General features: G+C 35.9%; 1 protein-coding gene across 3 annotated transcripts in view; it reads left to right on the top strand.

Moving 5' to 3' along the window:
- GABRA2 (gamma-aminobutyric acid type A receptor subunit alpha2) overlaps window positions 1–26,104 on the top strand; it is a 109,140-nt gene extending 83,036 nt beyond the window's left edge. For all 3 annotated transcript variants that reach the window (XM_045834267.1, XM_045834266.1, XM_045834268.1), the window contains 2 exons: window positions 8,700–8,902; window positions 18,925–26,104. In XM_045834267.1, coding sequence (XP_045690223.1) covers window positions 8,700–8,902; window positions 18,925–19,221 — 500 coding nt within the window. In that variant the 3' untranslated portion in view covers window positions 19,222–26,104. The remainder of the gene's footprint in view (window positions 1–8,699; window positions 8,903–18,924) is intronic.
- Window positions 26,105–27,770: the final 1,666 nt, after the last annotated feature.

Here is a 27,770-nt window from a genome sequence, read left to right as displayed (position 1 = left end):
TGCTCTTAGCAGAGGACACACAATTATCAAAAGCAATGTGGAGCATATGGATAAAAACAAATTAGTGACTGGTGTATCTCAGGCATGGGATTCATTTGTATGTAAGGATGGCTGGTTAGACAGAGGCCAGTTCATGTGCAGGCTTCTATCCCATGCTAAAACCATGGAAACAGTTTGAAGAGTGCTTTAGCATGGGAGTATAATGGATGTGTTTGAGTTTGGGGAAGACTATTGTGGAGAATATTGTATAAATAAATGGAAACACTATGAGTGATACAGAGCATTTAGTTAAGAGATATTTGGCATCATCCAGCGCAGAAATAATGAAGGCCTGAAATAAGACAATGAATACTGGTAGAGAGGGAGTTATAGATTTCAAGGATACTAGACCAGAGTGAATCTGAATTGTAGGCACTGCAGAATACTCCCAGATTTCTGAGTGACTAGATAAATGTAATTTTATTCACCACAATAGAGAATAATGGAAGACATTGATAGGTTTTGCTTCAGACTATAAATTCACTTGAGAATGTTTAAAAATCTGTAATTTCTATGGGACTTACCTTTGACTACTGTAAAAGACTTCTCTGTTTTCCCCATCCCTAGTTTGACCTTTCTTTGTTCTATTCTATGCAGTGGCAAGGGTGGCCTCTTAAAAACTCCAGTCTAGTTACATGACTCTCTTGTGCACAAAAGCATTCCACGGCTCTGCATTGCATGAGGCTTCCCCAGCCTAAACCATTGTGAGTCCACCTTTTGCAGTGCTAACCTACACTGGAGCTAGGAACATGCTTTATCTTCAATGAACATGTTCCAAGACTCTTCAGATCCCTTTTTACATGTCACTTCCTCTAGGAAGCCTTCCCTCAATCTACAATCTGGGGTAGGGAATCTTTAGGTAGTCTCAGAGCACCTATACTTTCTTCAGCACTTACTATACTGTCTGTGTGTAACTTGCTTATCCATTATCCATGTATTTTAGAAGGTTATAGTCTCCCTGAGCTCATGATTCTTGTTTTTTAAACACACGTCAGACAAAGTGACAGGCATATCGGTGACCGGACATGTGTTACTGAAACAAAGAGTGTCATAGGAGGCTCAGTCAGTTTTTTTGAGTCCATGCAGAGACTCCCAGAAGGCGGTCAGATGTTTGGCACTAGAGCTCATCATAAAATACATCCTTGAAGATCTTCATCACGTGGGATTAAATGGTATTGTCAAGAGAGAACATAAAGTAAGAAGAGCAGTAGAACAACCTGAAAAGTGGACAAAGGAAGAGTGGCCAAAATGGAATGTGCACAGAAGATTAGTAGCTCAAGAATCTCTGTTCAGATGGACCAAATAGCAGGTTGGGGTCTTTAAGCTGCATTTCCATAGCAAGAACATTGGAATGGCTTGCAGGAGGGTAGTATATCTATGTTTTGTTTAGTTTAGTAGGTAATTTGGTGTTTCAGAGGGTGAATGTATTACATTCCTTTCTTCTTGAACCAAATTTTAAACCAATTTGTAATCCGTGCCTGGATATTCTTAGGCCTCCCTCTACCAGATTAGCTTTCTCCTAATAATATACAGAATAATAGAAATCTTGATTCTACATATATGTCAAATTAAGATTACATTTCTCTGCTTTCATTACTGCTATAAATGGTCATATGTCTAAGTTTTCTAAGACATAGAATTTTCAGTTTATGGCCTTTAGCTCAGAAACATGCCCTTAGAGTGAATGCAGGTCTCTCCTCTCTCCTACCACCTTTTTTTGTTTTGTTTTCTGGAATGCAGACCAAATGTTGGTAAGCACTCTTGAACCTCAAAAACACAGGCAATACCTAAAAAATGGCAGAGAAATAAGAAAAAGTGTGCTTAGGTTTCTGATGCCAAGTCCATCTTACCCTGGATGTCTTAGTCCACAACTGGTAAGTGAGAGAGGAGCAAAAACTTTCATTGACTCTTGTCTGCCCTCCTGCTGTTTACTCCACAGTTGGTGCTTAGCTTAACATATTTTCTATGACTTATACTTTTCTTTTACTATAACTTAATTATACATGTAATGTTATATATTATGTATATAAACAAATATAGTATATATACTGTACATACTATTTATATATGTATGCATATATGTTTATATAAAATATTGCATGTATAATATTTTGAATAGAGCACAGGAAATAGTTACTTAAAAACTGTGTTGGAATTCACCTACCTATCTCTGCCTCCAAATCCTCCAAGGTAAGGCACCCATTTTCCTAGTCCTTGAATTCTGAAAGAATTTACTATCAGGCTATTTTTGAGGATCTGGGTATTTATCCCCAAACACAGACAAACATATCCCTTTATTTCTGTGTCTATATCCACACAGATAGGTGTATTTGTGATTATGAATATGTTTATTCCTTATTGAATTAAAAACATATACCAGGCACAGGCTGTCCAGACATGAGGTCAACGGGAAAGACAGGATCCTTACCTGAACAGAGGTCACCGTCTGTTTGAGGACATCGGCAGGGGACCTGCAGGGGGCTCTCCCAGTTTGGAGTATTAACTGGTCCTCACAGCTTATGCCCCACCACCGATTCCCCAGAGTTTCTGAATATTCATATGTATATGTGTGTATGTACTTTCGCATTCTGACTGGGTGCAAATACATTGCACTCTACATCCATGAACACTTTTAACATTTTAGTAATTTGATAGCTATTGTGCAGAGATGTAAAATTAGTGTTGGTACCATTACTGGATTAATTTTTCTTACCTTCAGTCTTAAGCAATATGTTTCTACTTATGCTTATGGTAAAACATTAAGAAATTTGGCCCATATCGATGTCATGTGTTTACCAAAAATGTAATCAATGCAGTGAGAAAAAAGTATTAAGAAAGCTGTCTGAATACATCAAGTACAAATCAATCAAAATTGCTTGGAATTTTCCTGTTCAGGTTCTTTTAAAATGATGGGGATACAGCAATGTCATAACAATACTCTGACACCACATTTTAATTAATTGTATTTCATTTTTATATGCTTTCCAATTTTCCCTTTTAAGATTCAGTTAGCAGGAACACGGTGAACTGTCAGAGCATCTGTGTCTCAGATTTCATCATGCCGGCCAAACTCAGACATTTTTGGTTTCCTTGTTGATTATCAGTCATCTGCTGATATAAGTTCACTTTTCACTTCCAGAAAATTGCCTATATGATATTGATTCATTGCCTTGCTAAGGATTACCTCGTTTTTCTGATTATCTGTCAAACTCAATTACCCAGAACACAACCAGAAACTCAAGCACACACAAAAATAGACATCTAACTAATGACATGGGAAGTTATAAAAAATCATGTATTCAAATAATGGCACTAAGCTTCAGGTTCCAGAGCTGACATGTGAGGAGCTTGCAAGTTATCGCTCCCATTCCTACAATAAGAATAAACTGAACAAACTGAAAATTAAAGACTTTTATTGCATTCATAATGGAATCAACGTGACAGGGAAGCTGCCATCCCAAATTGTGGAGAGGTAGGCATATTCAGAGACATGCAGCTAAATTTTTTTTTTATGTGGAAGAGATTCTGCTGAAGCATCATATAGGTAGAGACACTCAGATGGTCATTTTGATGAATTACTGGGAGTCTTCTAATATGAAAGTGAGAAACTGCCTGGGCCACAGTCTTATGGGGGAGCCCCACACATTCATGGGTGTCAGCTCCAGGAATCCCATCAGGTTCTGGAGGTAAAGATCTAAAAAATAACCCTTCCTGCCTATGGCAGGGGACGGGCAAGGAACAGGGAGCATTGTGAAATACACCCAGAGCTTTCTCCCTAATAGAATCAGACGTTTAAGGGAAGGGACTTGGCCAGAGACTCATCTCAGCTGACAGAAGGACTTTCCTCTCAGTCCAGCCCCTCTAGTCTTACTCTCTCACCTTAGGTGGTATAAGGAACAAAACATTGTCATCAGGCAGAGCTTCAAGGAAGCAGACGGGTCATGCTGCAGGAGAGGGAATACGGAGACTGGGGAGTAAAGCTGTGCCCATGGAGAAACGCTGTAAAAGTTACAGCCTGAGATGTAGCCCCACTAGAAACTAAGGTTTAATGGCAACATTTTAGAATGCCTTACCACCAAACCAACAAAAACCCAGTGAAATAGCTGTGGCTTACAGCAGAAAGAGCTGAAGGCGTAGACTCTGGGAGTGGGGCACTTAGAGAAGCCCAAACTCAAGATGGGAAACCACAAAAGAACACAAATGATGTATCACAGAGCAGAATAGTATACTTAAAACCTATGTAATTAGCCAATGTCACCCCAATACATTTAATTTTAAAAACAGCACAAGAGGAACTTGGATCCTATGGCACTTATAACTAGAGCAAACATTAAGCACACTCCAACTTTTAGTTAGATTAACATGACTCTTACACTACAGTTCTATTTAGCAGTTTCTAGTATTTAGCAGTTTTAAATCAACATGGCCAACTTACACCAAAAAGTTACCAGTGATATATGTCAACTGTGTTTCAATAAGTTGGGAGAAAAAAATTAGAAGGATGTCAAAAGGAAAAATAGAAACAACACAGTTTGTAGGGAAAAGAAAAACAGAACCAGACTTGGAATATGACACAGATGTTGGAATTATTCGATGAGGAATTTAAAATAACTGATTAATATGCTAATGCTAATGTCGAAACTAGTTTTACTAATTCAAACAAATGTCAGTAATGTAAGCAGGTATATGAAAACTCTAAGAATCAAAAGAAATGATAGAGATAAAAAACAGTAATAGAAATGGAGAGTGCTTCTGATAGGCTCATCAGTAAACTCAACATGAGCTTCTATATTAATCATTAGAAACTTTCAAAATTAAAAATTTAGCAGGAAAAATAAAACAATATCAGCAAAACCGAACAAAGCATCCAGGAGCCATGCTACAATTTCAACAGGTGTAACATGTTTCAACAGGTGTAACATATTCATAATTGGAATATCAGAAGCAGGAAGTGAGAACAGAGCAGACACCATATTTGAGGTGATAATGGCTGAGAACTTTCCAAATATTAGTGGACAAACCACAGATACAGAGAGCTCAAAGAACATCAAGGAAGATAAATTTACAAAAACAAAAAACGAGAAAAAAGATACCTAGTCTTTTCATATTCAAGCTGCAGTGAAGCAAAAGCAAAGAGAAAATGTTGGGAAAACAAGAGAAGGGAAAAACAATCATCTTAACAACAGAGGAACAGCAGCCAAAGTAATACTGCTTATGTCACCTCCGTTTAGAACAATCTCTGTGTGCGATGGCTGCCCACTGCTCGGGAAAGCAGATTGCATCCCGTCGGCACAATCTAACAAGGCCTGAGGGGTCTGGCTCTGGCCTCGTGCTCTGGCTCTGGCCTCATCTTCAGTGAAACCTTACCCGCTGCCTTCCCATCTTGTAAGCCTCTTTCTGCTCCTTTTAATGCCACATTTCCCCAGGTCCCTGGGCTTCTGGGCATGTTCTTTTCTAAGTCTCCTTACTTCCTCTTGTCAGGTGACCCCTTGAACTCTTCCCCCTATTTCCCATGGGAAGCCTAACCCAGCCTCCCAGTCTAGACAGAGCACCTGGTTACAGCTCATCAACAACCCAGCCCAGTTGTGATGTTCGTTTACATTGTGCTTTTTTGTTTTATTTTTAAGAAAAAAAATCATATGTGCCCAGCAAAAAATGGGGACTAAATGAATGCTTGCTTTATAAATGGACAAATAGAATTCTTGCAGTTATCCTACTAGATCAGTAGTTATCAATTAAAGATACTTGGAGGAGTAGTTTAAATATTTAATAATACATTTAAAAATTCTTGAATGACCTCTTACCCTCTCCTGGGCATCCCTTTGGGGAGCCCCAGAAATTTGGGGAGAAGAAGACACTCATGCTCTCATCCACGTAGTTGATTGGGATATACGATCATGTAAACCAACAGAAAATTCAAAATGAAAACGTGATCTGGCAGAGGTATGCGCGGGGCGATCTCATAGGAGCTTTCCGGGTAGAAATCCTGCAGCGCGAGCAGACTGGGCTGTGTGTGCGGCAGCATTAGCAGACTGTGCACCCCTTTTGGTGCGGGAATCTTCGCTGTCTGATCATTGGTGCGTCCCCAGGGCCCACAAATGGACCTCACATTTAGTAGGTGCCCATTAATTTATTAAGAGAAGGACTTGGGGCTAGCTAAACACAGCAGAGGGATGAGTAACAGGGAATATTTCTAGGCAAAGGAAACGGTGTGTAACTCAGACTAACAGACACCATATATCACGCAGCTTCAGCCCGGAATACGAAATGGCTTCATTTAGATTGTAGGTGCTTTTCACTGAGAAAAGGGCGTTGGGAAGAAAAACATTTGGAGAAAGGGATATGAGTTTTAGATTTATTAAAATCCATGACATATTCAGGTGAGCAAACAAAATACCTTTGTACTCCCTCATAGTTTTGTCCACACTATAATTAACCTTTTGGACGGTTTCTTCTAGATCATAGTAAATAGATTCTATCTAAGTTAGTGGAATTTAATTAGGTTTTATGACAAAGATTTGTTATGTAAGTTCTAAGTTCTCTCCATCATACACAGAAGTTTTGCCATTTTGATCATTCAGATATAGTACAAAGTCAAAATTATACCCTTAAAAATACAATAAATTAAAATTGCAACCTTTCATACTATATTTGTACATGCTAATCATATTATTATTGGTAGTTGTTGTTACTGTTTATTATTGTTGTTGTTATTATTATTACTGGTGTCATTATTTGAAAGGGAGGTATTATTTCTTTGTCCATTGAACTGAAAGGTGAAAAAACCCTCCTGTTATTAGAATGCCTGTTGTTTCTGCCATTTCTAGCAGTAACCAGCAGGTGGTATCAAATAATTTTACATGTTTGTTCTACAGCAGTTTTTGTGCCCGAGATGTCTGAGACGTTTCCTCCCAAACTTTCACCCCGCACCCCAGTCACAAATACCCACACAAAAACATTTTTGGATATAAAAGACTGAAGAGGGATTTTATTTTATTTTTATTTAAATTTGTTTTAGTCCAGCGTGATAATTTTTCACACATGCACTGTTTCTTTTTAAGAGAGTGACAGTGCTTTATATGCAGCAACTTACTGTTGCTCTAACAAGTCTATGGGAAACACTGTTCCCAGTCCCCACTTTACAAAGGAGGCAACTGGCACAAAGAGGCTAGGGAATTTCCCCACGGTCACAAAATTAGGTCTTTGGCATCTGCCTTTGGTGTCCACGGTGATGTCTGTGCTGAAATCACTTCCCCTGATTTGATTTTTCTCTTTTCAAGGTGTTTTCACTCAACACCTGTCATTCCTTTACGGTTCTATCATTCACTCAGCTACTACAAATTGAAATTTTTGACAGTTACACCTTAAAATGATACTACATAGAGTAACACCAGCATATAAAAAAGCTGTATGTTAGCTATTACCTGTGTATGGGGAATGTTCACATGTTTCAGATATATGTGTACAATTTTAGTGCTAAAAGCATTTTGAGGTACTTGCCTTTTATTTCACTGAAAAAGAAACATAAGCATCCCCCAAAAGCATTGAGTTACAGTGGTCACACAGAGGTGCTAAAGGAAGAAACTTTCTGCTAAAGAAATGTGGGAACATCGTTTCTGGAGGCCCTTCTAGGTAGAGAAAAATGCACATTGTTGGGATACAGGCATGTGGGAGGTTTGTGACCTTCCAGGGTAAGTGCACTCCTTATTTAACGCCTAGCTCGCTCTGTTCTCAGCGTGAGGGGACTGGGCTGGGCTTCACTAGCAGGCAGAAGAGCTGCCCAGAGACTCATCTTTCCAGCAACAGAAAAAAGGGAATCAGGGGAGGGCAGGAGGAAGGAACTTACAGTCAGTGGTAACAGTTTCCTTGTCTAGTGTACAAAATCAGGTAAAAAAATACAATAACATTTAGAGGTGGGCAACATTTGAATATGATGAAACACAGCAGATTCATACTGAAATTGCCCTGATATTTTATTGGCTCAAGTGACTACCAACTGCACAAGGGAACTAGAGTTTGTTTAAATCAATAGAAATTTAAAATATTCCTCAAAAGTAGTGATTTACATGTTACAAGGTTTTAGTTTTAATGTTTTTTTTGAATTTTCTATACATTTTAAACTTTATTATGGAAGAAATGATGTCCTTCCTGTGCTAAGCAGTCTGGAATTAACTTCATAGTGTAGTGTTCACACTGGGGATTAGGAACTTCTGACTTGTAGTTCCATTGTAATCATTGCTGAGAAGGATCGGTCCGTGGTCTAGCATGATTCACATAAATAGTGAACTAGCTAATATGAGACTTTATGTAGGGTTAAAAAAATCGATGTTAACAAGCTGTAGGTCAATTTAAAGTGACGGCTTTCCCTCATCAGAAATTCTACCTGAGCCTCACCCGTCCTTTTACCCTCAGCTGTCCTGAAGAGAACAGAGGGACTCTTACAAACAAAAATGAGAACTGAAGGCATTTCAGGGTCATCTCTCTTGGTAGTTTTTTGTTTTTGTTGTTTTTGTTTGTTTTGTTAGTTTAACTTAATTTTTTTTAGTGTAATAATGTGACCCTGAAAGTTGCTTCAGAAACAAACAAGCAAACAAATACTGCTTTCCACGCTGTCCTGCTAGGACCCGTTTATGTTGTGGTTCTAATCTTTTCTTCTGTAGGTGTGACAACTGTCCTGACAATGACAACTCTAAGCATCAGTGCTCGGAACTCTCTCCCCAAAGTGGCTTATGCAACTGCCATGGACTGGTTTATTGCTGTTTGCTATGCATTTGTGTTCTCTGCCCTCATTGAATTTGCAACTGTTAATTACTTCACCAAAAGAGGATGGGCTTGGGATGGGAAGAGCGTAGTAAATGACAAGGTAAGTGATAACTTCCTCCTTTCCATGATTAAGGCACTCCCCGAGAGATTTAGCAGATTTAGCATCTGTGTGTATGAATCATAACGATTTCTTTGAAAGGGTGCTCTTGCCTGAAACCCTGTAGGAGTGCTCGTGGTAGTGTACGTCTTTAGAGCCACTCCCTTGCATCTGGTGAGCTCTGACTCTGTGTCAGGAGCCATGATAACTTTTTTTTTAACACATACTCTTTCATGTAATCTTTTTTTTTAAAGATTTTATTTTTATTTATTTTTAGAGAGGGAAGGGAGGGAGATAGAGAGAGAAACATCTATGTGCAGTTGCTGGAGGTTATGGCCTGCAACCCAGGCATGTACCCTGGCTGGGAATTGAACCTGTGACACTTTGGTTTGCAGCCCGCGCTCAATCCACTGAGCTACGCCAGCCAGGCTCATGTAATCTTTACATCAACTTTGTAACTGAAGTCTCATATTAATTCTTTTTTATTCTGACGAAGAAGCTGAAGTTTCATGAAATTACTTGCCCACGCTCACACAAACAGTTAATAAGTATAATGGAACCCAAGTCTGATCATTAAGTTCACACTCTTAAACACCACATTGATTTATTTATTAAAAGTGGGTGCTACCTGTACCTGCTATAGAATTCATGCCTTATGTGTGGGTTGAGTTATTACCCTTCACCTACTTCCATCTCTGTTGCTTGGATGTAAAAGTCTATATATATATCATTGTTATTTCCCCCATGTTGTATGAAATAACTGAGTCAGTGCTGGAATGCCTAGACATTTTAGGTTGTTCATGTAGTCTGTAAGACAAAAGTTATTTAGGTTCAAGATAAACTTTTTTTGTGGGTTGTTGGTGCCCATTTTTAGGTTTCCAGTATGAAAGTTAGTGGTTAGTAGTTTTGTGCATTGATATACCAGCTGTTTCCTTTCTTATTCTATAGGTTATTATTCATCTACCTTAAGAGAAGGCTTTGGATATACCACAATATGCAATAAAGTTTCCTTAATAAGAATAAAAAGTTCTACTTGTAGGATCACTTTTAGCAATCTATCTACTTAAATGCTCTTCTAGTACATTTGGAATAATGTATTTGTTGATTTCATTTCTTTTTCAGTTATTTCAATATAAATATTTTCCTCATTTCTATGTCCATGTTTCAGCTTAAGCATACAAACATGTTATAGTTTAAAAGTCTTGCTCCTTTCCCATCATTTTGTAAACAAAGCTTTAATGAGTTCTGGTTTATTTCATTTATTTTGTAGGCTATATTTTGCAGACAAGTAGCCAATGAGCAAACATTAAGTTTGATTAAGTTTCTTTGTTTAACCTCCAGATTATTTCAGCATTTCCATTTCATTTTATTGTTAATTTATGTCCTCAACCCCCATGTGGTAAGCTGCTTTGTCATTACTATCTATGAAATTACTTCTTTTTAGTGATATTAGTTAGCACATGCACTTTCATGCTAATATATTTTTGAAGATAAGATGCTAGTTGGTCATTTGTGAGTGTGTCACAAATGGTAAATAGTAGTTTGTGGTATAAATTCCCCATGTCAAAATTCATTAATATATTTTAACGCTGTGAGTATGCCAATCAAACTGGCATTGTGTTGTGGCAAGTCAAAAAGTATGCCTTCTCAACCTCTGAACTTGGAAAAAAGAATTACCTATATATGCAAAAAAAAAAAAAAACAAAACCCCACAACAACCAACAATCCACAACCCATTTTTGAAAATACATTTTAAAAGCAATAACCTCCATGAATGAATACTGGATTTAAGTCTATCCACATATCAAATCACACATAGTGGAGAGAAATCTAGGTCAAAATCATTGATGCTACAACATAACATGTAGGAAAACAAATAATAAAGTTTATATTGTTTCAGTTCTTAGTGGTTCAAGTTTAGTGATGAAGTTAAAGGGTACATTACTTCAGGCACAATGCTTGTTTTTATTTCTTATTCATAGCTAGAGTGCCAAGTACAGTGCCAGGTATGAAATTTTTGTTGAATAAAAAATAAACAAATTTCTGATATTAAATCTGGCTATGTAGTAATGTGATATCAATGAGAAGTTTTAAAACTTTCCCATGATGAATTTACCAATGGGTGCCCAATACAATTCCCTGATTCAAATGACTTTTGGGATGTGTTTCTTAAACCTACATTGGAAATTTCCAGGTCCTTAGACTGGAAAAAATTCAAGTAGAATACCCTAAACTAACCCTTCACATATATGAATGAAATGCAATCTACCTCTGCTTTATCTTTCTTTCAATTTAATTTTTAAGTGAAAAATAATAATTTTTTAGAAATAGAGTTTTAATCCACCTGCCATTTTATTGGTGTCCTTTTATTCTAATCAGACTGACGAAGTCCTCTGCTTTCTTCAACATGAGGAAAATCAGTTAAGGCATTTGTCAATACAAAAAGCACATGAAAACTTGAAAATTTGTTAGTTGGCAAGTATTAATTTGCTTTATAAGAGTAATCATTGATACATACATATTAATGTTATATTTTTAAAAGTAATATGTATTTGACATAGTTTACATGTAGATTATACTCTGATGGTCGTTAAAGTTAAATAAATAAATATCCTCAAGTTACATTCACACTACTTTTGAGCGCTCTATTGGAAGATAAATCCTACCTTGTTTTGTAAGCTTGGTCAAAATTGTACATTCCTTTTAGGCTCAGGTGTAAAATCACACAACAGAACCTTGTTATTGTAAAAATGTGGTGCTGGATCAAATGGTTCAATTCCAAGTTTTTAAGTCTTTCCATACACAAAAGTATCTACTTATGTAACCCTCTGAGTTCTTCTGGAACCTTCCCTTATGCCCAGTGTTTTCCACTTGCCCAAGACTAATTATTCAGTGTCCTTGCCTTCTTGTTCCTTTCTCAACGTTCATCCATTGGTTATTATTTTTTCTTATTTATTCAAAGCCCGCTTTTGTTTTTTAATTGCCTCCTTCCTTTTAGTTTAAGAAGATGCTTAATATGCTCACCTTACCATAGAGACAGAAATAAAAATCTCTCCAGATCCTGTGTCACCCATTCTCCTATCCTCAGAGTCTACCCTCTTTTTTACCCTTTGAGCTTTTTGAACGCATTGCTTACACTGCCATGTCTCAATTTCAATGTAATCTTCAACCCACTATAATCTGATTCCCTTTGTATTTATTGTCCTGTCACCAAAGGATACCAGCAACCTCCACATTTTCAGATCAGATAATAATTTTCCATTTTTCTCAATGGAAACCCATTGAATTCTGCTATATTTGAGAAATCCATTCCAGGCCCAAGTTAGTGACATTTTCTCATCTTTTCCTCTTTAAAATGAGGTTTAGAATATCAACTTCCTTCCCTCAAGTTCTGGCAGCTGCCACTATTCATTCTATTCTTTGAAATTCTCTGCCCGAGTTCAGAGTGGATCCAGTCTCCCCAGCATCTGCTCTTGTTTATCCCCAAACAGACAATCATTTGGCTTTATTTCATGTTGCTTTAGTTTTTACTATTCACTGTGTGTTCTCACTCTAAGGGCTTTACTGACAGTATTTGCAGGAATGTGTGCCTCACTAAGCAGACTGTCCAGCTATTTACTGTCTCCAAGTAGATAGTCTTGCCTCATCCTCAGTACAAATGCCAACCCTCAGGAAGTTTCTGAATTCTTGCCCACCCCCAAATGATTAGGTCTCTTTGTAGTGTGCCTAGTACCCTCTCCTTTTGCTTCAGAGCCTTTATTATAACTTGTAATTGCATATTCAAGTCTCAATGCCTTTGTTGATCATGAAAACAATGACTATGATTATTTTAATAAGTCATTTATCCCTGTCCATTTGCACAAGATTTTGTATAAATTAATTGCTCAATAAATATGGTGTAGATTAATGAAGTAAGACAAATCAAATTTACAACCAACTTCTTTGTTTTACCTCCCAGGTATTATCTGTAAGTGTAACTCATACTTTCTTCTGTCATCATATACCCAATGTGTCCCTTAGGCTCTTATGCTGGAATATAATAACTCGATTTTTACATATCTTTTTTTAATAAAAGAAACAACAAATAAAAATAAAACTCCTAAATTTATTGTTTCAATCCTCCCAAAGCAGCCTATTTTTTATCTGTACCTCATTTCATGGCAAAACCTAATATCACATGCCAACAACTTGGAGGAACCCCTTAACATCACCAGTCATTAAACGGTGTCCACTCTCTACCCTATATGTCATAGATTATGCCTTTGCCATCTCTCATTTTTGAATATCTTTATTCCTTATTATTTCTAATCATTTCTGCCTTGAGTTCATTCTATAAATTAGGTCCAAAGTTATCTTCCTAAAACTAAAATCTGATTGTTTAATCTTTCAGCTCTTTAATTAATTATTGAAGGCAACTCTTCAAGCAGCTTGGCTAATATGGGTCCAGGTTTTCTCATCTACATTTTTCTATTTACATGACGAATAATAAGGGCACTATTATTTGCTCTTCATTGTGCACTTACTACTATGTGCCTGGGAATATCTCCAGTTTGGAAAAGAAGTCTATAGGTCTGGGCACACAGAGTGTTGACCAGGATCACACATCCACTAAGTGGTAGACTCAATATTCAACACAGATCTGAAGTCCATGCTCATAGTACTCCTCAGGCCATTCCACCTCCCCCTCCAGATGCCCCTGCTTCTGCACATCTCTGGGGCACTAGATGCACTAATAATCCCTTCTGTTGCAATTCCCTTGCCCTCCTTCCCTAACTAATGAACTTTCATTTATTCCATAAAATCCATCTGATTTTCCTTAAATCTTAAAACTTACCAAATGCATCTAATTGCCAATGTGTTTCTACAGAACCTGGTACAAGTTATTTTATATAACCTCATTAAATTACACATTTATTGTAAATAAATCTGTTTTTAACAGCAGGTTACATTCTCTAAGAAGATAATAGCTTTGTTTTATTCATCGTTTTTTCTGTCATTCCCTAGCATACCACTTAACATGTAATTTATTTCCATTAAAATTTTTAAAATAACTAACTTTAATCTGTTGATATGGTTTCCATTTCTAAACCTTAATCAGTGGTCCTGTACTGCCCAAACAAAGCATATTTTCTGGAAATACACTGGATGTTAAACTATTAGAACAGAGACATAGCAATTTGATACCCAAACTAACATGAAGTGTGACATTATTTTGTGATCCACTCCATGCAACTCATAAAAAGCATCCTTTTTCAAGTGTTTTTATTGATTTCTTTGCATTTTTAACATCCTGCCTTGTTCCAAAAGCATTTCGGGCAGTTTGCCAGAAGAACACATGTACTTAAATTATTACAAAATAATTTAGGAATAGAAGTAGGAAGTCAGAATGAAGGAAAATAGACAGCAAATAGTGCAGTCAGAATGTTAACTGTAGTTCACAATTAGAGTAGCTAAGTTTCAAATTCTGAGCTTCTTGGCTACCACAGTAAATCTTTGCTTGGTGGGGGGTGGTGTTTTTCTTCAATCAAAAAATGGAAGCATAAATTTCTTCAGAAAGAAAACTTTTCCTACACTGAATTCTCTTTTTAAAACAATATCATATGGATTTTATATCAGAGAAAGCTGGGTACTGTTGCAGGTAGGAATGTCAACAATTTCCCAATAAACGCAGTAATGAATTTCATATTGATGTTTCTTGTAGTCCCCTTCAATAAAAGCTGAAGGCAGTACATTAACATACAACTCAGTGAAGGCAATTCTTCAAGGAGCTAAGCTAATATGGCCCAAGTACATAGCTTTCTCATGGCCCAGTTTAATCCAAGGAAAGACTTTAGAGTACTTAGAGAAGTGGATGGACTATATAACCTCCAAACAATCTTCTGTAAGTATCACTTTTCTCAGCCAGGATGGTTAGTAAGTAGTTAATACCATTGTCTGACCAGGGAGCCTGTTGCTGTTTTATAGGTACTGGGCTTTCCAGTAGCCACAGTGACTGTAAAAGAGCAACATGCTATGTAAAAAGAGCATAGATTTACTGCTTTGGAGACCTGGTGTTTTCTCCAAAGCCTGTTGTACCTAGCGTTATATTTACAAAAGCGCCTTGCTCTAATGGACAAATCTGAGATTCTTTCCAACTCTCAAACCGTGTGATTGCTATTTTCATTTATATGCCAGGTCACTTCACTAATAAGGAGCTAAAGCAACCACTCAGGTTATTAACACACTACTTTGTCTAACATTATAAGGAAGCCAAGATTGATTTGACAGCATGGTATAAGACATTCAGATTGCTGTAACCAGAAAATTTCCAGTCTTGAATTTTTAATTATGTATTTAGAACTCTAACAGAATAATAAGCTCAGAATATTCTGAGTTCTGTAAAACATCATTTTAAAATTAGAACTTAATTACTGTGGGTTATATTTCCTTTTCATTCCACTTCAGTAGCAGCATCAACAAATACCATAGCAGCATAACTTACATTTTCCCCAGGTAGGGTATAAAAATACATTGTTTATTGATTTTGTTCATAAGCTATATTTGCCCCTTTCCCACTTGCATGTCTCAGTCACTAGTAAAGCTTCCAGAAACATTGTTTTAAAGTTGAGCTTATTTTATGATTTCCCAGTCTCTTACCTTTGTTGATGGTAGAATTGAGAACTTTCAGGAGAATTACATAATAGGCATGTAGAATAAACTATTGAAATCTAATATTTTTATAATAATAAAATTTTATTGTATTTTACAAAAACCTAATGTTCATATATATATACGAATATGTGTGTATATATATATATATATATGTATGTATGTATGTATGTATAAAATCAGAGTAATCATTCTACCATTCATTTACCATTAACCAAACATTTTTGGAGCTTGCTAGGATCTCTGCATTGTTTAGTTTATGCCTTCAAGGATCTTACTTGTAAGGCATAAGGTGGAACAGGAAACAAGGTGTGAAAAGTGTACATACATGCCATTATAGAGACAAGCACTAGGGTGCTGTGGAAGCACATGCAAGGCAGACTTATTGGTGTAGGAAGTGATGTCTCCACAGATGTGATTCTGAGCTGAATCCATGTAAAATATATCAGACAGAGGGGACCAATGTGGATTGATCACCAGCTCTTGGCACTTTTGTGGTACTATTCACAGGTTGGGGAATACAGGTGGGTATACAGATTTAGGTTGGGGTTTAAAGTAACCTTGATTCATTTCTGGATATTTTGTTTTAAACACCTGTGGAATACGTAGGTGAAGAAGTTCAGTGAAACACAACGTGTAAGGATTCTGGTGTTCTGAGTTGTCTGTGCCTCCGCTCTAGAGCCTGTTACGTATTTTCAGTATCGCCTGTGCGTTTATTAGCAATGGAGGGTATTTAAGTGGGAGGCAGAAAGGATGCTGGTAAGTGTTAGTACAGACTTCTATCTGTAGTTCCCCTTGGAACAAAAAACATTAACATTTTATGTTTCTTTGTCTAAAGTCCAAACCGTATACCATAATTCCTAATACAACTTATTGTAAATGTTCCTCTTCCACAAAACTTTCCTTGAGCTCTTCTGTACCGTGTTTATGTCTTCTTCCAAAAATATAAAGTACATTTTTAAATCTTATATGTCAGTAATCATTGTCTAGATTGTAATTAAATTATAACTTTCACTACTCTCTACTAAGGAGCTGTTTTCTAATGTGATTGAAATACAACTATTAGTCACTTTGATTCTCCCAACAGTTCAGGATGGCTTGGGTATAAGTATCTCCCTTTTTATCCAACTAGAAGCTGAAACAGGGATATGTTAAGAAGTATTCTCAAGTCCCAAATGCTTTATAAGTACAATTTGATGTTTTAAATGATGCTTGGGTAGGGCTGAAATAATATAAACACTATATGTTACATACTCTAGGGGTTTAAGAGTCATTTCAGAAGATTGAGGCAGTAACACAAACTTCAATTAGAATATTTTAGGGAAAGTACTTCCAGGTTTTAAACAGCTTCCCCAGCGTGAAAGTCACATAGCATGCTGTTCATAGTGGAGGTCGGAATTCTCACACACCTAGGTTTGTGTGCCTTTTCATCCACTTCATTGACAAGAGATCGGGCCATGCCACGAAACCTCCTTAGCCTCCCTTTCTGAATTTGTAACACGGGGCTAATAATAGAGCTTACTTCTCACCCATTAGTGAAGTTTGTCACAGATGACACCCCCAGGCTCACCATTCAACCTGACATGGCTTAATAATGCTCAAAAGTTGTTCGCTATTATCTCAGCAGTTACCCACTAGTACATCACCCTCCATTTGTCACATGGTAACTGCAAGTGCCACGACAGAAGAAATGCTCTTTTTTTTTAGCTTTTCATAAAAATACAAATGGTAGTCCCTCACCCCATTTCCTTTTGTACTCCAGGCAGGTCTGGAAGAACATCTCATCAGCAAGGGAAAAGGAGAGGGAAAAGCCCGATGCCAGTGAAGGACAGAAAACCCAGGCCTCTTTTCAGATGTCCTGGCTTTTCAGAGGCCTTTTCATATTTTATTTTACTTGAACACTTTGAGAATTTTTAATGCAAAGTAACTGATGCTCAAAATTCTGTTCTAGGCCAATTGGTCCTCTAAATCTAATCAATTGACTATACTATTCACTATTTTGCATAAGTCTTTGCTGGCTAATTTTGTTCACTTTGTGATAACTAATAATATTTAGTATTTATACTAGTGGAAAGTACAGGTAAATACAGTTTGTATTTTCCAGTTTCATTAATTCAGTACATATTATGTGCCTACTCTATGAAAGGCATCATGGTAAATGCTAAGTTACAATGGTGAGCAAGCCAGAAGTAACAGCAGCCTTCACTGAATATAGATTCTAATGAGAAAGAAGGATGTCAATAAAATAATCACACAAAAGAAGAAATTTACACATTTTAAAAATGACCATGATGGGAATGGAAATTAAATAAGCTGGGTGTTATGAAAGAACACGTTTGGGACCAAGGACTATGGTAGTTAAAGTGGTTAAGGAAGGCTTTTTTGAGGGAATGATGTTTAAACCAAGATCAACATATGAGAGGGAATGGGTTGCAGGAAAATCGGAACGTGGGGTAGGGTGAGGAAGTGGCATGGCCCAAGACCCCAAACAAGGAGATATTTTGCAAACTAGAGCTATTTCAGTGGCACTGGTATATGATAAGCAGAAGAAAAAAGCCATGGTAAGATCTGTTGGTTTTATTCTAGGTTCTATGAGATAGTATTTAACAGATTTAAGTGGAGAAGTGACAGGATCCAGTTTATGACTTAAATCCCTGGGGCTATAGTGTGTCTAATGATTGGGCGAGGCCTAGCAGGCCTGGGAGAGCGCACAGGGATATGCCCATTTGTACAGGCAGGAGACAGAATGACCTGGACTAGAGTTAGTGAGAACTGAAATGAGGATCCTAAGGAGAAACAGGTGGTGGATGAGCTAGCAAAAATCAAAAAAGTTTGTATTTCATTTTCCTTCTTCTGTTTTAGTGTTGATTACACCACCATCTGTATGTGGTTACAAATTTTCACCGTCTGAGTAAAGCATTGCTGTTTGCCATGAAGCGGGGAAATCCTGCTGTCAACTTAAAGAAATTAAATGTCTTTCTTCAGACTTCTCGATCATTCATGGTAGATGATCATGGTAGATGATCATTCCTCTTGTTAAAGTATTTCTACATTTCATGTATTCATTCACTCATTCATAGAACAAATATTTGAGTTACTTGTAATAGTCAAAATTGTCATTTGTTAAAGTTGCATTTGTATTGCTTCCCTGTGAACAACAAAAACATAGCTCTTTGGGAAAATGGTACTTTTGGTTACTTTGGGGTTCCCTCACCCTCATGGTTTTAGGACTTCACACACCCCTTTCATTTATTTTCCTAAATTCCTCCTTTCTAATGTTTATCAAGATACTTTTCTTCAGAATTTGAACTGGAGTTTGGAACATGTTAAGCAGCAGACTCAACCCACATTCTGTTAATTCTTGTATTTTTCAATAGAAAAAAGAGAAAGCCTCTGTCATGATACAGAACAATGCCTATGCAGTGGCTGTTGCCAATTACGCCCCGAATCTTTCCAAAGACCCGGTTCTCTCCACCATCTCCAAGAGCGCGACCACACCGGAGCCCAACAAGAAGCCAGAGAACAAGCCCGCTGAAGCCAAGAAAACCTTCAACAGTGTTAGCAAAATTGACAGAATGTCTAGAATAGTTTTCCCAGTTTTGTTTGGTACATTTAATTTAGTTTACTGGGCCACATATTTAAACAGGGAACCTGTATTAGGGGTCAGTCCCTGAATCTAGACACAGGTTAACTTTGGGATGTATAACACCATTCAGCTTGGTTTGTTTTTGCTATGTACAGTCTGACTAATAACTGCTAATTTGTGAACCAACATGTATAGTATGTATATAGCAATATAGCTAAACAGTACACCTCTAATGGAGACACGCATTTGCTAACTCATGGAACTGTAGGCTGGAAGCACCCCATGCCCGAATCAAGATTGACCCTAGGAACTGGTTTTTAAGGTGGATTTCAGGTGACATGATTTCTTTCCTCTTCTAATAGTGATGACAATAGGGATCCTATGCCACACTTTATGAACCCTTTTGATTTAAGTCTTATATAGGAGTGTTTTCTACTGTTGCCTAACTGTAATGTAAGACGACACTGTCATTGCAAGATAAATTCTTCTAAATAACAGGACCACATTTCTGCAACAGCAGCCCCTTCCTGAGCACTCAAAATCCCTCCTAGCATAATTGGAAGCTTAGCACACATCAGAGGAAAAAACTAGAAATTTGACAAAAGCTTTTAATTATTCTATAGAGTATCTATAGCCATGTGCATATTATAGCATGATAAGCTCAAATAATTATGAATAACCCCTGCCAGGATGTTAATTATGCCTAGAATATAGAAACTCCTGGAATGTCATGGTCATTACATTTTTAGCATCAGAGTTTATTTGAAAGTGATCATTGAAATCCCACGGATCATTTTAATCATTGGAAACTACCTTAAATTTTAGAAAGTAAAATTAAATGTGTGTTACACTTTCCAGGTTTGTGTTGTATTGAAACCAATGAGCTAAATTTTCTTGGTGCTGGGGACTGGAAAAAGCATCCAGTTTGGCTGCTGCAGAGCAACACTCATATTGGATTAGAAAACTGTGCCAAAAACTCCCACCAATGAGAATTCATAGGTGTCACAGAGAGTAGACGAACACTTATATGATTCTCTTCTTTCCTGTTTACTGCAAATTCTGCCTTAAGGCTTCTTTTCATCAGGACTCAGAAGCCACTAATCACAATGGAAAGGGCAGTTCATTGGCACATTTTTCTGTCTTGAAAGCAGCACTTTCAGATAAGAATTATTGTAAATCTGCTTTTGTAAATTGCAACTTTAAATTTTGCTGACCCAAATTTACAACAGCTTTGTATACCAGAAGAGGTTTTGGTAAGAGCTGAACATTTTTAAACTGAAATTACAAAGGATCACCAACAAATTGTGAATTCACATGCACAAATGTAACGTGCACAATTAGTTTAATTAGAACAGGTACACAAACATGTAGCTAAATTAAAACCCAAAATTTTCTACTTTATATAACTACTAATTATTAATGGGTAAAATTCATTTTCCTTTTAATATTTAAGAAGTATTCTGTATGCCCCTCACATATGTTAATAAAAGTTAACAATTGTGTCTTACGCCTAGATTCAGTGCTTTTGGCAAACTTAAGATCCTTTTGATTCACAAATAATACATTAGCAGTTATTAGTTGACTTTTACTACTAGATACACCTTTATGATGGTGTTTTTGTAGAAACATAAGTAGACCAATAGTGGCATTTCTTGCAGTTTTGTACATATTTCAGTATAGTGCATAAGTAGGTATATTCATAAATCAATAAAAGGAGTGTCTTATTGAAACAAGCAAAATCACAACAAAAATTGCTATTCCTTCACCTCGTTTAAATTTTATTTTTTTAAATTTCTTTCTTTTAGTGTGATTTTTATGATGTGCTTGCATGATTGTCTTATTGCCAAGGTCACAAATGCCCTGAAGAATTTACCCTGAGGACAACCTTGACATTAAAAATTCCCTTATAAAAAGTAATCCATCATCCTTAATAAAATAATATTATTACATGAGCCAATAAATTTATACCTTTAATCCCCTTTCAATAACACCTTCTTTATCACCTAAACAGTTTTAAAATGTGCACTTTATCTACACATTGAAATAGAAGATATCTTATTCTTATACACTTAGATACAGTGTAGCTCTTCTTTGTAGTTTAGGGAAGTGTGCAATAGTTTAAGAATGTACACAGTGCTTGAAAGAGAGCAATAAAAATGCTTTGTATGGTGTGCCATTATTAGACACTTGAAAAATATAATTTCTATAAGTTCTGCATTACCCCTTCATGTCTGACTATAAATTATAAACCTATAAATATGTACATATGTAAAAATAATTATATATAACAGTTTCTGCAGGACAAAAGAAGATTCATCTATACCTTTGACAAAAGGCTGCACCTACATTAATGGTACCAGTTTTATTAAAATTAATTGTAGATCAGAAAATTTATTATTATCATTATACCTAATTTTAGTTTCATTGTTAAAATCTTATTTGAGACAATGATGTCCTGATTCTCTGATCAGGATTTTCTATTATTTCTCTAACTTGTTGTATTTTTCACACACATTTTAATCTTTAAAAGTTGAGATAAATCACAGGGAGCCTTTGGTCTTGCTGAAGAAAAGGAAGATGCTCCATAGAAGGGGATTTTAAATGATAAAAGTGTAGTCTTTATAATTATTCTCTCTTCCATAAACTACTTTAAAAACACAAATTAAAAATGACTAGTTTGTCAGGAAACATGTTTTTAATATAGTAAGTTCTCTTTGGCCCATAACATTATGCCTATTTTATGTAGTCATGCATATACATAAAGAGTTATAGTATGTACAAAATGTAGACAAATACATGTACATATATAGAGGTATATTCTCATTGTTATATAGCTATTGCTCTGACTCAGCTATTTACTCCACTAATATATTTTATTTTTACCTCCTACTATGTGCTGTGCAGTGGGGAGGGTGTTAGTACTGCTCATATTACATCCACAGAATTTAGTTAAAATTAAAGTACATTGCACATTCTTATACAAACTTAAAATCAAAGACTCTGTTGAACACATAAGGGAATTCAGCACTGAGAGTCGTTTCATTAGCCATCAGATCACTGTGTGCTAGAATGACAGCTGTTTCTCTCTATTCTCCAATCCGTGCTCCTATTTGTTTGAATATAAAAATAGAATTACTATAACCATTCTATGTTGTTTTACCCTTTAGTGATTTGTTTTAAGTGGCAGTCTTCATGTTTAGCAATCTTTTCAGGGATCTCTGTACTTTGAATTTATCTCAGGTTTGAATAACTGATCCCCTTGAGCTATATTTGCTTAAATAGTTCATAGTTTATTTTTTAAAAAAACACAGAAACCATTGTTTCATTCACATTATATATATTATATATAATGTGTTTATGATGTGGCTGACTTTATATTCCTGGTTGAGGGAACTGAACTCTGCCATGATGCCGTAGATTGCAGTGGGGCACCACACCTCTATGGAATCTGTGGCTTGTGGCTATTTGACTTGGGCAGGGTCCGTCATCAGTCCAATGGGAGGGTGAGGGGAGCAGTTTAAGTCACCTCCTGCAGAGTCGTGGTTCTTCAGCATCTGTTAAGTGTTTTCTTCAGGTCCTCCATACTTGATGCACTCAGACAATGCCTGTGATACACTAAAATAGGTATTACTTACTTTGATATCTGGGACCATATTAATAGGTTTATTATACAAGTTGTCCATGTTATTAGTCTTCTGGCATTCCTATATTCATCAGCAAATTTTGAAGCAATTGCCAAATTTTTCATATAAAAAGATTCAGAATTTCAGGGGAATCATAAGATGACCCATTGCTACTTTACATTTCATTTATTTTCCTTTTAATTGAGATTTCTTTCATAGGCATCTTGGACACTGAGTCATACAATTTAAATTAGGGAGGGTGCAGTTATTTTGGACACCTGCATGCCTGGGAAACCAGGACACTACAAAACAAATCACTAATAGTGACATGGGCAAGACAAATCGTGATATTTTCCTCTTGTATCCATGCTTTAAAATTAAATTTGATATTTAATAAATATTTTAATATTCATTATCTTGTGTTATCAACATTATATGAAAATGCTAATATTTTTATTAGTATTAAGCACTCACAATTTAATTAATTCAAAGACAAAGTTAGGGCCTCAAAAAACAGAAAAGAGCCTGGCTTCTGTGGCTCAGTGGATTGAGCACAGACTGCAAACCAAAGGGCCGCCAGTTGGATTCCCAGTCAGGGCACATGTCTGGGTTGCAGGCCAGGTCCCCAGTAGGGAGTGCATAAGAGGCAACCACACACTGATATTTTTCTCCCTCTCCCTTCCCTTCTGTCTAAAAATAAATAAATAAAATCTTTAAAAAAAACAAAAGAGAGAAACCCACCAGATTAATGAGCTGTTGCTAATTAAACAATGTGAAACATTTTCCCTTTTTAATTTCCTAATGAAGAGGAGACATTATATACACACACACATAGAAGTACCTAATAGTCATGATTCTATCAAAGTATGAATCATGATTAAACCATAAAGTTCATATAAAAGACATATTGGGAAGGTAGCATTAATAAATTATTCAATATTTACTTAGCAGAATTTTATATCATGTTCCATAAAATTCTTAACTTCCAACTTATTTAGACCATTGTCCTCAATTATATTTAGCTGAAATATTTTGTTTGTATATATGAATAAAATTTTATTATATATGTAATATTATACTCCACTTCAAACCACTCCCTGCATATTTTATTTAATTCATTACATCCTAACATTGCCAGTAGGGAAGAACAGCAGGTCTGTGTTTTAGTTCATAGTAACAGCCCCAAAGAACCCTTAGGTCTTAGCTTTGATTAGAAGTGTGTGTGTGTGTGTGTGTGTGTGTGTGTTTGTGCGTGCATGTGGGTGTATTTCCTAGGTATGAAGTAACATTTTGAGAAATTCTGACAAATTTGTGAAATCTAAACCATTTATTTTAACAGATTCAATCATAAACATAGCTCTTATTAAACTTAGTCAATAAAATAGCTTATTCACTTAGTCAATAAAATAGCCTTTTCAATAGATTTGTAACAAACTTATTAATGGGAATCTGTCTTGAGCTATGTAAATGGTTAGAAACCATCCTTCTTGTAAAGGTGTAAACATTTTTTTCTGAGGTACTTCTAGTCAATTGTTTTGAGCCATTAAGTTAAAAGTGATATCACAATTCCGCTTTTAAGGCAGAATAGAAAAATCCTTTAACTCCAAGTTTCTCAGTGGAAGTTTGTGAAAGCTTTCATTAAATTAAACACCTGGTGGTTCATTTGCAAATATGAAGTCATCTACATTCACAACTGGTCAGTTTCACAACTTTTTTGAACTGAAGTAGGTCTAAGCATCTTCCTATAGAGAACTCACCTAAAGCCACATGCTACCACTCCGCGCTAGTCAGCGTTTCAGACCCTTTGCATCTATGACCTCGCTCAGTCCTCACAACAGCCGCAATCACTGTGTGATTCTTCATGTTGTGGAAGTTTAGAATTTCTAAATAGTACACCAACATGCTAGTCTAACACCTATTTTGGGCAAAGTGAAAAAAAAAACCTATATTTTTCTTTGCTTTAATTCAAATATATATTCATACGTTTTTGGGAGCATCAATCTAATAAGGCTACTATCTGATTTTCTACACAATAAAACCAAGCAAACCTAAAAACTGTACAGCAACCAATAATCTACTTTTGTGAAAATAGCTATTTACTAACATTTGTTACAATTTAGATTTTGAGAATACAGCTCATTTTTTCTTTTTGATCCATAAGTACTTATAATATATAAAATGCTTAAAGTTGATTAAGCACAGAAAAGGAACACTTTCCTAGTTTATTTTCATTTCTTTTTTGCCGGTTATGTTAGGGGTTGGATTGGTTTTTATTTACCATATTGTTGGTTTCATAACATTTTAATCCACTGGACTCCAAATACTATATATTTATTTTATTGAACAATTTGTTACAAATTACTATTAATAGAAAGAAATTCAAACTGACCCCAAATAAATGTCAGCGCTGGGGCTGTAAGTGTTGAATTAGCTTAGTTGGTGTGAAAAATTGAAATTTTTCATTCACGCTGTCGGATGCCAGTCTGTATTACCAGAAAGATGAGGACCTCTAACAAAAGTGTATCTGTGAAAACGATTGGTCCTAGGAAAGCAAAACCAAGTAGTTAGAATTACTTTAGGAATAAGGCGTTACAGATCACTTCCGATTACTTTATATTCTAAGTGGTCAGCACAGTAGTGGGAGCGCTGGTCTCCGTTCTGCATCCGCGGAGTGCGTAAGAAGTGTGATGTGTGATCAGGAGGCCTAAGGGGAACTGAACTCGCGGCAGTTTTCATGATTTAAACTTGACCGTCTATGGACAAGTTCTTCATTGTTTGTTGAACTTGGATGCTTGAGCCATAACTGATTTCAAGTTTCTTGGTGTCTGATTTTTTTTTCAAGATTTTTCTGAGCAGATGTGATTTGGTTTCGTGTGCTCCTAACTGAGGAATGTGACCATCATGAAATATTTCCTTCAAGGTGACATATGTGGAAACTTTAAAAAGCTATGTATTTGTTGCTAAATTAGAAAATGAAAAAAAAACAGAAAAGACTAAAATATTTTTCCCTTGCTACAAATCAATTTTTAAAAAGTTGTATGCATAAAGAATGCATGATGAAGTTCCAATGGTTATCTCTGACTATTCACATGAGGTGAAATTTGAAATTTTCTGGGTGACATTACCCTTGTGTGGTGGGTCTTCTAGTTTAAGGAAATAATTCAGGAGCTAATATTTATTTGTGACCTTGTTGTAATTGGGAAAAATCACTATTTTTATGTAAGATAATTTGACCTTTATTGAACATGTCATTATGCTTGCTGTTTAAAAAGTTCCTGATTAATTGATTACATGCAAATTAATGCTAAGCATTATCTTTTTGTACTTATTAAAATTAATTTAAATATATTTGATCTGAGAATTGTGTTTTTTGTACTTTAATCCTTATGTGTTTGCTTCAAGATGTGAATTTATTGTAAAACTGACTTTTTATATTGGGATATAAAACTGGTATTTTGTAATAGTGGTTTTAAACATTGTTTGTTTCTTAAACTTCTTTTAAAAATAAAAAAATCATAGGGCAAACAGGAAAAGTATAAACTTTTTCTGAAATTTTAGAGGGAATCATGAATTGCTAATGTTGACCTCTTTAACACATTAAGAGAGCAGTGCTATGGAAAATAAAAGTTCACCCAGAAAATTGACTGCATTCTATCATAAAAGTGTCACATTTACATGAAACTATTAAATAAAATAAATAAGATTCTCTATTTTAGGTAGACTCAGGTCATCAATCTATTTGTAAACTAGAAACATTACAGTTTTACAGTTGGATATAGTCTCTTAATGCAGTTTGATTTAATCAAACTCTTTAATTAGAGCTCCTCTTTTGATTGTTGTTATTTTTACCAATATCACTGAAATCAATTACTTTTAATTGTTAAAATGGTATAATTCTAGAGCAGTCTTTTATTAATATGGTAATTTATCATACAATATTTCTCAGCCCTAGGCACACCTTAAACCATCTGAGGCCAAATCAGTAAGAAGGAATTTTAACAGTCTTGAAAGGAGTTATGAAAATTTTAAACCCCCCAAATAATTCCATGGAACAGCTATGTGTATACATGTTTTCCTTTTATAAACCTATGTGTGGGCTTTTTCTAATGTCTGCTTGTTTTTTTGGATAGCTATGCTTGCTTTTCTGTAACTTTTAGTTGAACCTATGTTTGGAAAGAAAAAAAGAACCAACCAGAAAACAACATGAGCGTTACAGGTTAAATTTACATCCAAGACAGTGAATTTATGACAATATCAAACCTTGTACAACCAGGTATTCATTCTTGAAATTTTATTATCTAGTCAGTTAATTAAAATTACTACTACTCTTAATTTGTACCCCATAGACCTATAGTTAATTATAAACAATTGAGTATAAACATATTATCATTGCCATTTTCAGCTTATGCTTTTTAATGATATATTTTAAAAAATGTTTACCCTAATGTGTTTTTTCTGTTTGCTTGGGGAAAGCCTGCTCAATTCAAATAATATGGTGAGTATCTATAGCTCCAAATTCATACATCAGTAAAATTGAAGCCAGCAAAACACTACATTCTTTAATAGCATTCAGCTAGTTTCTCCAATATCAATTTATAGCCCAGGCTTTGTCAAATTCATGTAAATGAAAACAAACATGTCATTAAGGAAGCATTTATGTCATCTTTTCTCTGAAGGATTTAGAAAGGGAGGAACTAAGATTTCATAGGGCCCTTGCCAGTAAAGAAAACTGCTGAGAAGGCAATAAGAGAAAATGCAGTTGTCCATGAAGATTGCTGCCCTGTCAGATGGAACTAGACTTACATCTTTTTGTTAGTCCTCACTGGGGACATGCTTATTGATTTTACAAAGATGGGAAGGGAGGGAGAGAGGGAGAGGCCCAGCTATGTGAGAGAAAGATCAATTGGTTGCCTTTCTTACACATCCCAACAGGGGAGCCTCTTGAACATGCCTTAACCGGGACTGAACCAACAACCTAGGTAGGTGCCCTGACTAGAAATGGAACACAGGGGAC

This window comes from Phyllostomus hastatus, unplaced genomic scaffold (genome assembly GCF_019186645.2).
Source record: "Phyllostomus hastatus isolate PE091 unplaced genomic scaffold, TTU_PhHast_1.1 phas_contig_196, whole genome shotgun sequence".
NCBI lineage: Eukaryota > Metazoa > Chordata > Mammalia > Chiroptera > Phyllostomidae > Phyllostomus > Phyllostomus hastatus.
This window is presented reverse-complemented; position numbering and strand designations above follow the sequence as displayed.